This window comes from Andrena cerasifolii, chromosome 9, assembly GCF_050908995.1.
Source record: "Andrena cerasifolii isolate SP2316 chromosome 9, iyAndCera1_principal, whole genome shotgun sequence".
Taxonomy (NCBI): domain Eukaryota; kingdom Metazoa; phylum Arthropoda; class Insecta; order Hymenoptera; family Andrenidae; genus Andrena; species Andrena cerasifolii.
The window spans coordinates 9,522,638-9,538,704 of NC_135126.1; the positions used below are offsets into that span (position 1 = coordinate 9,522,638).

The 16,067-nt window shown below is 47.8% G+C and overlaps 1 protein-coding gene across 4 annotated transcripts in view; it reads left to right on the forward strand.

The window, feature by feature from the left end:
- Positions 1-16,067, forward strand: part of Sap47 (Synapse-associated protein 47kD) — a 65,566-nt gene that overhangs the window by 11,289 nt on the left and 38,210 nt on the right. For all 4 annotated transcript variants that reach the window (XM_076820201.1, XM_076820199.1, XM_076820202.1 and 1 more), the window contains exon 4: positions 3,945-4,066. In XM_076820201.1, the coding sequence (XP_076676316.1) occupies positions 3,945-4,066 (122 nt within the window). The remainder of the gene's footprint in view (positions 1-3,944; positions 4,067-16,067) is intronic.

Here is a 16,067-nt window from a genome sequence, read left to right on the forward strand (position 1 = left end):
ATATCGTGGGTGGAACGAAGGAACGAAAGAAAAGAACTTCGCCCTCGTTACCCGGGTCTTGGGGTGATCCGTGGGTATACCTATCCTCTGTCGTCCTCGGCGAGGTCCCGGGGCTCTTTGACCGACGTCCCGGAAGACAGCCTCCTCCCCCGGGGTTCGACGACACGGGGAAGTTTATGAGCCCCCGAGGGTTCTTTGACTCCGCGGATCGGATCTTTGTACACCGCGGGCGAAAGTGAACGGGGTGATCGAGATTTGAGAATCGCTAAATTCCTGTATCGTATTCCCACTTTTCCGGCTGAAAGCCCTTCCGCTTAACCTGATCGCGGGGAGAGCTTCCTGAGCAGTCCCGAGGTCGTTGGAGAACAACAAATACCTACTCCTATTACGGCCCTCCTCTCTCCCCGTGTGCACTCGCTTTTCACAAGAATGCTTCGGAGATTTTCCGCCTCGGCTGTCGTCCTCGAAGTTCAATGCACCGTCGCCGGGAGCACCGGCTCCCTGGTAATAAATCGAAGACGATGGCGCAGGAAGAAGGAGCCTGGAGTGGATTTCTCCGGCTGGCAGACAAACGCTAAATCTATTTCTACGATCCGGATAAAGGCTGTACGTGGGATTATTAAATCATTTCGGGGGCGGGAAGGTCGGAAGAAACTGCTAACCTTATTTACCGTTGCATTTCGCTACCCACCGGGATGCATGTACATTTCCCCGCGCCACCGAGAGGATCGAGGGCTTCCTTGCGGAGCACCTGGCCTGCGTTATTCTGTAAGAGCCTCGAGTTTCTATGCAGCGCGATAGAAGTACGAGGCTTAAATAGCAGAGGTGCAAGCCGACGCGCCATGTATTGTTTACGTTTTTCCTGAATGAGAGGATCATTTTAACTCGAGGTATTTTTTTACTACTGCGCATAGATGAAATATTAAAGTAGGAATTTTAGTGGTTAACAACTAAGTAGATTATTATACTAGCGAATGTAGTAATGGGCCACGTAAAAGTACGAGCAGGTTAAATGAGAGTTCGAAGGGAATGTAAGAAGATAAGGGTAGTCGTTCAGTAATAAGGGGTAGTTATCGCAGACCACTGTTAGGATCGTTAGCCTGACTTCTATATTTTGTAGCCTCGAGAAAACTGGAAAGAATCATTTCGTGTGATTACGTCTCCGGGGAAGAGGGTGGATAGTTAGTAGAGGGAATACTTCAGCGATTATTACATTTCCAGCTGAAATTTAAAAAATATTAAAACCGACTTCAAAGAAATAAAAATGCATTAAAAAGTAAATAATAAATATTTAATCTACGATTCTCATTTCTTTTATGCCGGCGCCTCATTATTTGCACTCTGTAAATCTGACGCCGACTTAAAAAATTGAGAGTCGTATATTAAATAAGGGAAAAAATTATTTTGCAGTTTTTAGTGCATTTTTATTTTCTTTTAAGTCGATTTTAATTTTTCTAAATTCTTTACTTTTTAGTTATTTAAGTTATATAACTACATTTATTTAAGAGAATATTTGGTAAGCCTACACAAAGAGCTGCTCGTAAAAAAAGAACCGTTTGCTAGCAACGCACGATTCCAAAAATAAGCGAAATTGAAAAAAAGTGAGAATAAGGATATCTCACATTCGTTATAAGGGATCTGCAACTGAACGCGCGAAAATACTCTAAACTGCGAGAATACATGAAACGCAAATTACGTAATGAGGCGAAGTTTGAATTAACCAGTACTGGCAAAGTATTGACCCAATATTGATGCAGTGTAGGATGGGACCACCGGGGCAGCGCCCGAATAAAAGTATCCATATGCTGCGGAGTTATGCGGGGCCAAACATAAAAAAAAAATACATACGGGTCGAATCTACAACCCCCTCGTTTTTGAAGTCGATTAAAAATCATCATCAAGGAAAATCATCTTCACGCATACTCGTAGAGAACTCCACAAAAAGAAAAAAACGCCTGGAATTCGATTTCGGACGAAATCTCCGGAATCGATCAGCGCCAGTCCCTTCTCGCGAACGATCTTGACGTGGTCCACGCTGTCGGCGAATGCGACCGACGTGAACGGGAGTTATCGCGAACCGATTATGCCACGCTGTATCGTCATCCTTCACGTGTCTCTCCGCTCTCGCGGCAGCTCTCTACGAGCTGCCACTCGCTCGAAAGCGCAGTCGAGTAGCATTGCGTCAGATTGCTCGTCACATTCCCGCGGCCGGGTTTCCGCGATCGAACGACTTCCCCCTCGCATTCTTCCGTTCGCCGACAGGATTTCGTTCGGGGAAAGTTTCTCCCTCGCGGAGCCGTCACTCGTTTCCGCCTTAAACCTATTCGGCGTCGTCATCCGCGGGCGAAATCTCGGGGGACGATTTCGTTACGAGGCAAATGGTGGTCGTGCAACGTCGTCTCCTCGAAGAGCACGTGCACCGATAAAACTGCAAAGTGTCGTCGTGCGTATTAACGTACCGGGGCTCCCCTCGATATCGCAGGCGAATCCAATTTCAGGTCCATTCCAGAAGTAGACCTCAAGCCACGCCGGGTGGGTGCACTGGCTGCCGCGTTTTATCGATTTGCCGTCGATAAATCGGAGGTTACAGTGCGCCGGGTCGCAATATTTCTTATTATTCCGCGCGCGTACGCGGCGGCGGTAAATTTCACGGAGGGGGTCCGGCCTTGTCGGGGGGTAACAAATTGCGGCCGAAAAACATTTACACGAGGGCCCGTACGATATTTGGCACCTGTTTGGCGCCGTTTGGTGGCGTGCCAGCGGCGATCAAAGTTCAACGGTGACCACCGGGACCCTCTGTGTTTTATTCCCGCCGTCTGTCAGTCAGAACATGAGCGTAGCCACCGTAGCGCTGTCGAAATTGTGGGAATGCGGTTGTTGTGCCGATCTAGAATTTCCCTATGCGTCCGCTAGTCCGATCTGAGAGATAGATAGAGAGAGAGAGAGAGAGAGAGTAAGGTGGATAGGACGGCCGAGAAGAGGGAGATGAAGCCATGCGAATCGAAGTGGCTCAATTTGGTTGATTAAATTGGCCTCGGTTTACGTCGAGGAGCGAGTTACCGTGGCACACCACTATCCCATGGCTCGTGCGTATTGACGCTCAGCCAGCTCCTTCGCGAGTTGATTTCTTCGACAGTTCGAACGGCTGTTTCGGTCCTAAAACAACTGTCCCGTTTACCGAGTGTCATACATATACTAAACCCTCGCGGCGTCAGGCCACCCACCGCCGAGATAGGCCCGTCCAAATATCGCTCGGCTGGGCTCGACGATTTATTAAAAACCTCCACCCCTTCTCGCTCTGACATCCCCCTACAGCGACGCGAAGATTAAGGTAATATGATCCTGCGTACCGTCAGCTATTCCGTCAGGTGGCAACTGGGATGCACGACGTGCAGGCTTGACGAAAGGAAATCTCGCGCTGGGCTTGCCAGAAGAGGTGCAATTTTAAGCTTCCCCCATTTCATAAACCATCCCCGAGCATGCACGCTCCTCTGTACCCCGCCCCGAGCATCTCGGCTATGCCGGGGGAGAATTCTGTTTCGCGGAACGAAGAAACGAGAGGCGAAGAATCGCAAGAACGGCACGGTCGCGTCCCGTGCTTCTGTGTCTCTTACCAATTCCGCTCGGCGATCGGGGAACGCGAAACGATCAGCCGTTCCCCGGCCAGGAGGTAGGGTGGGCGAAATTTCCCTCGCTGCTGGGGCGGTTAGATTTTGTCGGGCGGCCCTGATAAATTGGCGGGATCCCTAGGAAAGATCCCCCCAGCGAGGGATCCGAGTGACGTATTTGGGTTGTTCCACCGTGTTCCACGGGGAAAAGCTACTTTTCGCGATTCTGCCCGGCTCTGACGTTCTTCCGCGACCCCTCCCCTCCCTCCCCATTAAATTCCAGATACCTGGATAGCGTATCATTCGTTCTCATTATCCCTCGTCTCTCTTGTGCAGTCTCTACGAAGGCCTTGGAGGGTGCCAAGTCCCTGGGCGGATTTTTGTACAGCGCCGTGAATAAAGCCGGGAAAACCGTCGTAGAAGCTGGAGTAAAGATAAAGAAGACCGTGGAAGAAAATGTAAGTAGCTCTTTCTACACCTTATGCCATTATTCTGTGATCTAGCTTGTAGTAGTATAGTCAGCGCGATCGCGAGCTGCGATTTATGAAAGCACCCCGTGCTCGTCTCCATTTTCCACGCGGGAGAATGACGTAACAGATGCGCGATTCGCGAACCATTCGAAAGTCATCGGTGAATGGGATTTTAGTAAATCGAATGGTTCCGACCTTTGATGACCTACAGAGGTACTACAGGCCCGTTATAGTTGTCTATAGAGATCCATATCGAAATTTTTCGCGTTATAAAAGGTCGATTATACCTTTCACAGTAGGCTCGATGAATTTCGATCCGAGCCGTCCGCGGAAAATTGGCACAAGTACCCAGAGGTACTACAGGTCGTTATTGTTAAAAAAATAAAATACGGCCAAGCCGAGGCGTGCTTGTTTATCGAACAGAAACGCGACTGCGCGGCTTTCCGATTGTATTCACAGCGAATCGGATATAACGAGTTTACTGCTCGCAGCATTCCAGGCATAAAATGAAATCTCCCGATAATTGTGCTCGCGCGGTATGGTATTATTGCGGTGAAAAAATGGTCGTCCGGGGCGCGCTCTTTTCCACTCGTCTCCCCCATCGGCAGTTAGATTGAACTCCGCGAAACTTCCACGGGCTCCGTCGTCGAACCATGGTAATTGGAAAAGGCGTTCCGCCTCATTTCCGTCCGATGAACGGGTCTCCTTCCGAGCTAGTAGAAAATAACTTTCGAATATCGCGATGTTTAAAAAAAAAAAGCAACTCGAAGCGAAGAAGTCGCCGGATCGTTTCGCTGCTCTCCCCCGTCGCTATTCCAGCTGCAGAGGGATCACGGATGAGAGCGTTAAATGTGCTTGCATTCAAGAATCGTGATCCGGTTATCGGATGATTAATCCATCGCTAACGAGCCTGATAAAACGCAATGGAATGGCGGGGTCAGTGGTGAATGTTCCACGATTACGCGCAGAATTAATTTATTTATATCTGCTGTGTTACGTGCACGTGCGCCTATAATGGGACGAAGTTAACGGATCTGCTACGTTCGTCAGTTATCTTCGCATTTAGAACAACGTCGATTTCGTTACATCGCAATTGGTAGAATGGACAGAGGGCCACGGGCGACAATTCGGGTAAAGGAATCTGTGAAACTTGACAGGTGATTGTCGCGTATTATCTTATCACCCAATTCGGCACTCTAGAATATTATATTACCATCCGATTTCGATTCACGACGGCCTCAGCTCTACCCTGCATTCTTCCAAATAGATCATTGAATAATTCAGTTGATAGAACAGTCACTGAATAAGAGAAGGATATCTCTTTCCTCCCGAAACGAATAGGAGGATGGATAAAATCTGAAGCTTGGAATGAGAGAAGTACTGCTTTGGGTGTGCAGTGAGATCTCGAGGAATGCCTGTCGGTAAGGTTCAAGTTGAAGGTTGAAGCAGAGGTGTCTTTAAACAGGAGAACAGAAGTAAGCGTGTCTCTCGTCGGAACGAATATCACCGCGTCGATTTCCCGTCGCGTTCAAGATCCCCGTGTCAACTCCACCTCTATCGCCCTCGATTTATCAATATTTAGATACGTGCGCCAGAGAGGCGGCGGATATTCGAGAATTTCGCCGGCGAATGGGTACATCATTTTGACGCGTATAATGCGCGCTCGGCCACACGGAGACCCGGGATATTTTCTGCCGCATGGAAATCATTGAACATTTTCCTAAGCATCCCTTTCATACCGCGCTCGATATCTCGAGGATTTTTCCGCGTTCCACGCATTGCCTACCCCCGCATTCGTCGAATTCCGCCCCTCTAATCTCCCGGTGTCAATGATCGCCCGCCTTCGAAGTGAATTTCAATAGGATTCCTCGAATCGTAGTCACCACTATCTTGTATCGCCTTCTACAGCTTGAATATGTCACAGGGAGATTAAAGATCGCCGAACTTTTTGCCATATGCATGTTTTTCCAGCGAGGTAGTTGATCCACGGGCGATAAAACGAGACTTGAATTCGAGGCAATAATATTTACCTGTGACTTAGGCCGTCTGTCCACGAAGACGCGTAGAGAACAATCGTACGACGCATCGATGTGCATTTATCAAGACGCTTGGCGTACGATTGATCTCTACGCGTACGCGTCTATGACGCGACGCTTCGTGGACAGACGGCCTTATTCCCTGCGAAGCAACAAGCTCTGATTTTAACGTGCTTTCTTTTAAATGCCCCGCGGCCTTCGTAGAGTAGGCAGTGTGCGCCAAGTGCTGCTGCAAAACACCGCACGCTTAGAGAGCAAAACGTTTAATTGTGCGGAATTCCGTGTCACACGGAATTAATTTATTTCAATACGGCCACTCGAATCGCGCTCGGTTTTTTCATGGTACGTACACAGACTCTACCTTTGATATATCAAAGGTTATTTATATGCAGACCGGTGGGTGAGCAAATTCCGCGGTGAAATTACGCAGCTCATTATTCCAGCGAAAATACCTTCCCAGAATTCATAAATTCGAGAATTTAATAAATCGCGGGAATTATATGCTCGGACGAAAACAATTCCAGATTTCAATGGGATTAGGTACTCGCGAGACGGACGTTTCACAGCTATTGTTCGTGGGAGAACGTGGCGCTGCGAGGGATCACTAAGGGAATCCTCGCGCGGCGAACGACATTGAACGATTTAGTCGATCCGTCCTCTATCGCGCAGCGATTTATAGAGACGCGCCGTATCAAAGCAACCGCCCCTCTCGATTTACATTCCTCCCTCTAAAAATAAGCACACGTTCTCCGCTTTTATGCGCGCGGTTCTACGAATCGGGAGCTTCGATAAAGCAAGATTCATCAGTCCCGTACTTGTTTCTTATTCGGTTATGGAGACGCGTCACACTCGCCGCGAACGGACATTCTTTCTCTCCATTTTCCGCGCGAAAAACGGTCGGCGGAATAAAACAACGACGGCGGTTTTTCCGCTCGAAACCGCCGCCGCTGAAGAATGAGTCGCGCGACTGTGCAAATATTAATAAATCCGGCGGAATTCAATTTTCCGCTATCACTGTTGATCGTTACAAATCCCTGCCAAGCCCGTGGGACGCGAGATTCGTCCTGTTACGCGTAACATCCCTGTGCTCGGGCGAGCTTCACGGCAGGTCCACTGTCTTCTGACAAGACGTGTAATTTCTCAGGAGAAGCCCCGATGTTCCAACAACTTTACCGTGGACTCGTGATGTCCGCTTCGTCGGAAGGTCGATTTGCGTAATTTTCAGTTCCGCACAGGTGTAACGCGAGTGAAAAGCGGTGAGTGGAATTAGTCGTCTGTGAGCGACACATCGTTTCATGGACACGTCGACGGTTAACGCCCGCGCATTGTTGCCGATTCATTATTTATTGGCGTCGTCGGTCGATGAATGGGTAACGTGATGCAGATCGAAATTAGATTTCCCGAGCGCCGCCTACGCCGCGGGCAAATTCGAGCGAGCCACTTCTGCTCGGCGATCGAATGAATTACATTTGAACGGCGCGGGCCGGCGATCCGTCGCGCGCATAATGAAGTTAGGGGATGTCGGACACGCCCGACGCGCGGCAAAAATTCAGGAACAGGAATTCCGGGGGAGACGCGGCTTTTAGGGGAAATCGAGGCTCGCGCGGTGGATCGACGATGAAATTTATCGCTTAAATATGCTGGAGCGCCGGATGCCAGTCGTTGGCGAATGTTAAGGGGTCGGTCCACTGTGACGGTTTGAAAAATTAAGCTGTTTTTAAAGATTTTTTTCTCCGTAGATACACCACATAATGCAATAAATCTTTTTGGTATTTATTAAGCTACTCTTATATTATACAAAAAAATTAAAAGAATTTTTTAATTTGTTTTAAAACGCAATTATCTGAAAACAACATATTTTTTTTAACTGGTGCAGGTGATTGCGAAAAAACTATTAGACCAATCAGCCTGAAATTTTTACACGTTATTCAGAACATCAGTGGCTATGGCCGGGACCACGGAAACCTTTTTGGATTAATCATTTCATACTTTTTACAGGGTAAATGATTGAAAAATTCACCGTATTTCGACACTTAAACTTCAAACCTCCGCCATTTTGTTAATTTTTTATCAGTAGAAATAATCCTGGTTCCGGTGATAACCACACTCGTAATGATTACAACACACTTTGAATTTCTTGTTTCAAATGCGTCGTTCTCCCGGAATCACCTGCACCAGCACTGCATCGCTTTCTCAAGGCGCTCACATCAATGCGATATACATTTTCAAAAAACTGTTAAAATTTAAAATAATTTTTTTTTATACTGTCGATAAGTATATTAATAAGTAGACAAAACATTATTTACGTTGGACATTCCGGTTTACTAAAAAATAAATCCTAAAAAAATGTCAATTTTTCACGACTTCACAGTGGACTGACCCCGTAAATCCCAGTTGGAGAATGGAGTGGCAAGCGAGTAGCCGGGTACATATTGGTGCGGAGTAGACGTTGAATCTTTTAAACGTAAAATTGAGCTTCCTATCGCGCTGAAAAATATTCGCATTAAACGCGGAGAAAGAAGGTCTCCCCGACGGGCGTTCGTTGGCCGTCTGGCGCGGGAGCCCGATGAAAGGACGTGTCACGGCTCCGCCGCACGTCTGACTATCTGACAAGTGTCGTTCCTAATAACGCCCGACGATATATGCGCGTCGTATTAACGCGCGAGTTCTCCGCCGCCCGACGTTTCCCTTATGATATATGACCAACGATCCCTGCAGAATCTATCAAGCAGTCGATGGGGTCGTGAAGCTCCGATTAATGCAGGCAATACCTTCCACGGTGTCACTCGACGCGTGAGAAAATTCTTCCAGTCAAGTAGCGCGCCTTGTAATCCCGGCGCGCAGTGGCAATATTAAATTCCGTGAATTATAAAGATCGCCCGATCGCTCTGGAAGCCAATAAATCCGTGTAATCTGCATGGCCGGGGTGTAGCCGAGCATCATTCACCCTCGCGTAAATATTCTCACGGCTTCGGGCATCACTTAGCCGGGGAATAAGAAATTTGCGTGAGCCAGCCGTGAGCGTTCGTGACGGCGTGCTAATAGGTGTGGAATGGACGTAAAACAAATTGGAGATTTGAATCTGCAGCGGGAGGGGGGGACCGGTCACGCGAAGTTCCACGGCTGGTTTAGGTCAAACGCGAAATTAGGATCCATTCAGCCCCCAAAATCTACGCTCGACGCTGGTCGAGGCTCAGCTGTAAATCAGCAAATTCGAGTAACTTGGAGCCGACGGACCGTTAAATTGCAACGCTAATATGGCGATAATACGACGATAATGATCGGTATCGACCAACAAGTGGAAGCAGCCGTGCGAGTCGGCCTGGCCACGCGCGGCCACAGTAGTCGAGCCCGTGCTTGGTCAGACGCGCTCCGCCGCAAAGACGATTAGGTACTACATACGTATTGCTAAACCCGACGCTGATTCCCTCGGTGGTTACAGTCGCGAAACACCACCGTGCAACGCGTACACGTATTTTCCGCACATTCGCCTGTTTACACGTGTGTGCCTGTCTGCCTGCCTGCTGCGCTGCTGTTGCCACTACTGCCGGGCCTGTATGCACGTCTCGCGATGAAACTACGCTGCGTGCATACACAAGTAAAGAATAGAGGCAGTTGGTATTGATCCGAGCGGCAGCCTCTTCATTCCAGACCCAACTACACGAGCGCGGGCCAACTCACACCGTCGAGCATCTTCTAGTTCGTGCATCGACTTCTGGGTGGAAAAAAAATGGCAATAAGGCAACACTCGATCCACCCCGACACATCGACAGCACTCGTGTCTCTGTTCTGTTTCCATCGCGTTCGTCTTCCTCGGTTTTTTTTCCTTGTCTTTCTGTTTTTCTTGTTTTTCTCGGTTTTCTAGTTCGCATCTCACTTTAATCCTCTTGCTCCGATTTGTTTGCCCGCAAAATCTCTGTCCGTGTTCCGGCCCGTTCTCCCCGGCCCCTCGCTCTCTCACACTCTCTCTCTCTCTCTTTTCCTCCAACGCGCATTTCTCCCGCTCTCTGTCTGCCTCTCGTCGACGAGAATCGATGCCTTCAGCCTTGAACTTTCTCCGGCCTCACCACACTACGCACACCAGCCTTCCGTCTCTAATTCTCCCTAGATTCACCACCCCTCCGCCTGTCGCTAGTTTTTCTCGGTCCCGCCTCCCCGTCTGCACCACCCGTCCCTCTGACCGCCTGTTTGCGCGGATTTGATACTGCGTATATTGAATGTCGATTCCATCCGCCTGCGAATTCCAGCCGCTTGACAGGCCAAGGTTTCCCGAACAGCTGATGCCCCGGGAAAACGGTTTCGACGATTCGCGGCTAGCCGGCAGAACCGCTCCCGGTCTCTGTCATTACCGTCGAATTTATCAGGATAGCGTAAAAGCTTTTGCCATTCGCGCAGCTCGCTATCGATTTTCGTTGGCCCACCAGTGCCGCGTCCCCGTCACCCTCCGCGCCCGGCTTTTTGTCGGGGCGCGTACCAGCTGGCTCCGGCTCGGGATGCGCGCGAAGGTCAATTTCTACGTAAATTAATAGAGAGATTCTGGAGCCGGCCATTCGCGTTTAATCCAGATCAATTATACCGCGGGAATGGGAAATTTGTGCCACCCCCCCCCCCCTCGTCTCTCGATGCCAACGTCAGCGGCCGCCAGAGGCAAAGGGTAGTCGGCGTGTTCGACTCGATTTGTCAGCTTATCATTCGAACGGCGGAAACAATGCGCCCTTTTTCAGCTCGGAGCCGGTCGTGCCATGAACGGCAGGTACGTGTTTGTTTGCCGTGCGCCACGAGGGTCAAAGCACCCATCGATGTCGCTCAATTTCCATTAGTCTCGCGATCGCCACCGGGTCCCCTTTGTTGTGGTAAACTCCGGTCGTCGGCGCGAAAATTCCGCAATCTGGAAGTAGCGTAGTCGCGGACTGGTTACACCGATACCCGGCCGCAGACCGGAATAGAGTTTTCACGCCGAGATCAAAGAGACGCTGATGGCCGGCGCGCGAAAATACAGCGGGAATGCCACCTGGTCAGAGATCGTTGCTGTGCCAAGCCAGAGTAGCTTCGATCGTTTACACTTCCCCAATTTGTATGTAGCAGGTGCTTAGGAATTTCTATCGGCAATTGCGCATGGTGCAGTTTATTGCTTCGTTACGAATATACCAGAGGCCAACGCGTTTTAAACTTTGATATCGAATACCTCTTTCACTCGTTTCATGTTTCCATGTTTTTATTCATTTTATTTCCCTCCGCGCTTTCAAAAATAGTATTAAATCCGTGGCTTACACATTTCGTTTTTCAAGCCAGATAATTAAACAACAGATCGAAGGTAGTAGTGTTTCAAGATTAATTCAGCACCATCTTATCGACCGTCAATTATAAGAAAAGCCACTCTTCCACTAAAGTGCCATTTCCCTTCTGTTGCTCTGGAACCGCCGCAGCTGCACGTCGCGAGCGAGCTTCATCTCTGCGAATCCAGATAAATACCAAAAAACAGAGGCCGGTGTCGCCGTACGCTTGATAAACACAACGGATCCGGTCGTTGCACGAAAACAAGAAACGGGCAAATATCACTTTAATTGTCCGGAAACCTGCGCCGCGAGCCAGCTCTGTCTCTGCGAATCCAGATAAATACCAAAAAAAAAAAAAAAAAACAGGGATGCTCGGAGTTGTCGTACGAACGATAAACAAAACGGGCGAATATCACCCTCATTGTTCGGTGGGCTGCGTCGCGAGCGAGTATTTCGACTTAACAGGCGATGGCTCTCGCAAAAACCGATTGCCGGCTGGGGCGCGATAAAACGTCCGGCTGTGCGCACAGATACAGAGAGAGAGGTCCCACGGTTCCGCGCGAGAAGCCTGTATTATTGAAGTAAAGATTCACTCGGTCCACGGAATCGACTCGAAACAAAGCTTCTCTCGCTTGGTCATCGATCTCTGCGGAAAGTCTCGCGGAATCGAAACCAACCTGCGTTCCGATTGCAGTCTCGCGAATCGTTGCGCGGCTGCAAAGGCCCCCGCGTTTCCACCGAAGCTTATTTCTGCTCCAAGTAACCCTTTGCGAGTAAATGTCCACGCTCGGCTCTGTTGCTGGTTTAGAGGCAGGAATGCGCGCGGAGCGCGGGCGGCCAAAGGTATCTGGTTGCTCAAAGAGTCGGTTCTGGCTGTGCCAGGCGCTGCGCGACCGCTCAGAAGACGCGCAATTTATCTGCCTGTGTGAGCGGTCGATATCTGTGGTATTGAATTTCGGACGTTCGCCACGACGATGACCGTCGGTTTGTTGGCAGAGAGATAAGGGCGTGTCGCGGCGGTTGGTCGGCGATCGGTTCGTAAATCAATTTGCAAGCCTTCGCCGGTGGTTCGCGTAATATCGAGGTGGATATTATACAAGGGGGGTCGGTCTGCCCCTTGGAGCCGCGGGCGAGCGCGCCAGCCCTGCGAGAGAACAGACACTCGGGGGAGTAATCGATAACGAGCCTTGACCTTCGTAGGGCTGCCCCTGGTGCATCGCTCAAGGCTCGCCGCGTTCCAAGCGCAGATCTCGCGGATTAATATCCGCTGCAAGCATTTCCGTTCACCAATCACGTCCAAATTCTGCCACCCTTCTTGTGGATCACTTTTAAATGCCTGCCAGCAGAAGTTGGACACTGGAACAGTCTTAACTCTTTTTTTTTTAAACTCTGCTTCTATCCCTTCCTTTTACGGATTCGTGCGTCGAATCGCTATCGCAATTGTTTGATTACCTTTTTGTAGATCAGTGCTGGTGCTAGACAGGAGACTCAGCGACGCACAGTGAGGAAATTTTGCGATTCTATGGCCAAAACTACAGAAATTAAATTTTTGAATTTTACAAATTTAATGCAAATGTCAATTGAAGAAAACTATATCCATTTTCGTGGTCAAAACCTGAAAAGTTAATTTTAATATATAAAATTCGGCACTTTTACGTTCAATATATGAGAAACTAAATTATCCGAAAAACAGCACTTACAAAAATTACGAACGATAAAGATTTTTTTTATTATTTATATTTATACACTTTTTTCTTTGTTAGAGCATGCAAAATCGTTTAAAAAATAATAAAAAGGTTTGTAATGTATAACATGCGAACCAGTCTCGGTCACAGTTATGTCGTATGTTAGACAAGACACACTGGATCGTGTTTAAAAAAATGCATATAATTACAAGATTAGCAATTATTAGCAGTTAATAATTGCATTTATAGAATCAAAACAGTCCAACGTAAAATAGGAATGAAAATCATTGCAGGATATTATGGGATTGATAACTATTTTATGTATTGAAAATTGATTCTTATATGAAAAGGTTATTTCTAAAACACTACTTTAAAAATTGTATAAATTACGTATTAAAAACCGAAGCATAATTATTTTGAGAACAAAAAGATATCTTACGCACCACCAGGAATTGAATCCAGCCTTCAAATTATTTTCAGATCTTTGGATAACACAATATACGTGTTTGAAGCAACTTGAAATTCTGGATTAATTCTTTGCGATCGGTCTAACCTCACGTGAACATAAACATTTGCGAGTCTATACGAGCTTTGTATTAAAACATTTAACAGTAAAATTGGTGGCATTTGATACTCATATTAGTTCTTCAATTGGCATTTGCATTTATTTTGTCGAATTGAAAAATTTATTTTTGTGGTTTTGGCCATAAAATCGCGAAATTTCCCCACTGTGCGACGAGTAGATTAATATCGCTGAATACAGGGTGATTTATCATAGTGGGCTTTCGCTTTGGCGCTACTTTTCCCTTGTTTTCCCCAACGCTATTTCTGGGTCGCGTGTTTTTCTCCCCCACGTTTTTACGCATTTGTTTGTATTCTTGTTCCTTGTGTCCCGCGAATTTGCTATTCATTGCCACTCGCTCCGCTTATTTATTTTCCATTTACGCTTGACGCACTCGATGCAGTAAATGCGATTCGAAACGAGGATATAAATAATGATGCCCTGCTTTCCACTGACTGTTGATGGCCGCGTCTTATTTCTCGTCGCTTTAACTTCGTTTGTTTGTCTCTTCTTTTCGTTTGATATCCGCAAACAGTTCCGTTCGCGTAATAAATATGAATTACGAAGTAGATTGAAGGTATTACGCTCCGCTTCTCTTTTCCTCCAGCTGGCCTTTTCCCTCGCATTTTTATCTGGCCCGTTCGCTTTTTGATTTCTGCGCCGCTGTCGCGCAATGAATACAAATTACCGGCTAAACGAACATCGTCGTTCCTTTGTGCGTGTTTCCGCGACTGCATCGTTCATTTACAATTTCTCTTAAATTCCATCGTCTGAAAATATCCAGCTGATATTACCACCCGATAAATGCGAATTACAATGCTGACGAACACAATACAGCTGATATTTTTATTGGAAACACTCGCCCGTGTGATAATTAACTAGGGAATTGTAATTCGGTTTAATGAGGGCCGCGCTCGATTTACATTCGCGAGGAGTCGAGGGCCGCGTGGAAAATCAGGAATACGTATCAGGGATCAAATTAATTAGTTATTTTCGTTTCGTTCCATTCAGATGCGTCCATCGAAACCCTACAGATTTATTTGTTCTGAGACGAATAATTGTCGACACGAGGGAAAGTGTGACCCAAAAAATAGCCTCGTTTTGGTCCCACGATTTTGGAACTGAATTTTATGCGAAACGATACCTTACGATGAGACATCAATCACGCGAAATTTTCAAGTTGAGGGACAATTAGTTTCTGAGATATGGGAGGTCAAAGAAGTGAAAATTCGTTAACGCGTCAACCCATACGCTTCGATGCACGGACTTTCATGTCAGTCCGATAATTTAAACAATTATTTCCAGTGGTTTTGCTGACTGCTAACAACGAATTTGAACTTAGATTTTCAAAATTCACGGAAAAAAAAATCAAAATCATGAAATATAAATGACTGTGTAGTGTAACTTCACCCTAATTCACTTTTTACTCTAACTTTCTGTTTCCAATAAATATCCAAGCTTCTGGCCTTTTGTTCCCTCCTGATCAAACTGACCACGTTAATTGCCCGGTAAAATATTTCTTTATCCCGCCGCAGGCAACAGCTTTTGATCTACAGGTCGGCAACCCTCGGAGTTCGCATTGTTCCGAATAAGCCGAAAGTTGCCCAGAACGCGGAAAAGCCGTTCCGTGGTATAACCCCGCATTTTCCTTTATCTCCCAGCAGAATGGCGTTTCATAGGTTGCGCAGCGAACGCGACACCCGAGACGGGCACGCGTGTTTACAATTTCGTGAAAAATCGCGCGCCCGGGGGGGTTGATGCGGCTGAAAAACGGCGGCGACGGACGCGTGACGTCATACTCTTCGCCTCGCGCGGATTAAAATGACGGCAGAATTTTTATGCACCGCCACGCTGCTAAATGCGCCCCCGACGATGTTAAAATCCGATCTCCGTGCAAACGGATTTCGCGAGCAATAGGCGACACGTCACGTATCGACTATCCGTCACCGCCGAGTGCATTCGAAATGCGCTGCTCCTAAATTCATCTCACGGCTCTTGTTGTCGGACTTTGATCCGCCAGCGAGACGTCGCGCAAGTCGTAACTCGGAATTGCCTGGACGTTTCATTTAACGACATTACGCGCCCCCAAATCGCTGCCAAGCTCGGAGACACAGAAGCTACCGTAATTACTTGCAATTCCACATCGAACGAATCTACCAGCGACACCGTTATTCCGAGCCACCTTCAACAGCGACACTGATCAGCCAGGCAATTGTATTTATCGCGTTTATTCCGCCACCTCCTCCGCGCGAGTTGTTAACGAATATCGGCGGGGAAGCGTGGCTCATATAACTCTGAAAAATTTTCCATTCGCGTGGTCGAGCAAAATGGAGCCTTCTCGAAAACAAATCGAGCGACGTGTACACTTTTACAGGCCGGGGGCGTTCACCCGTCATCCCCTATTGACACGTTGAAACGCAGCAGCGATGT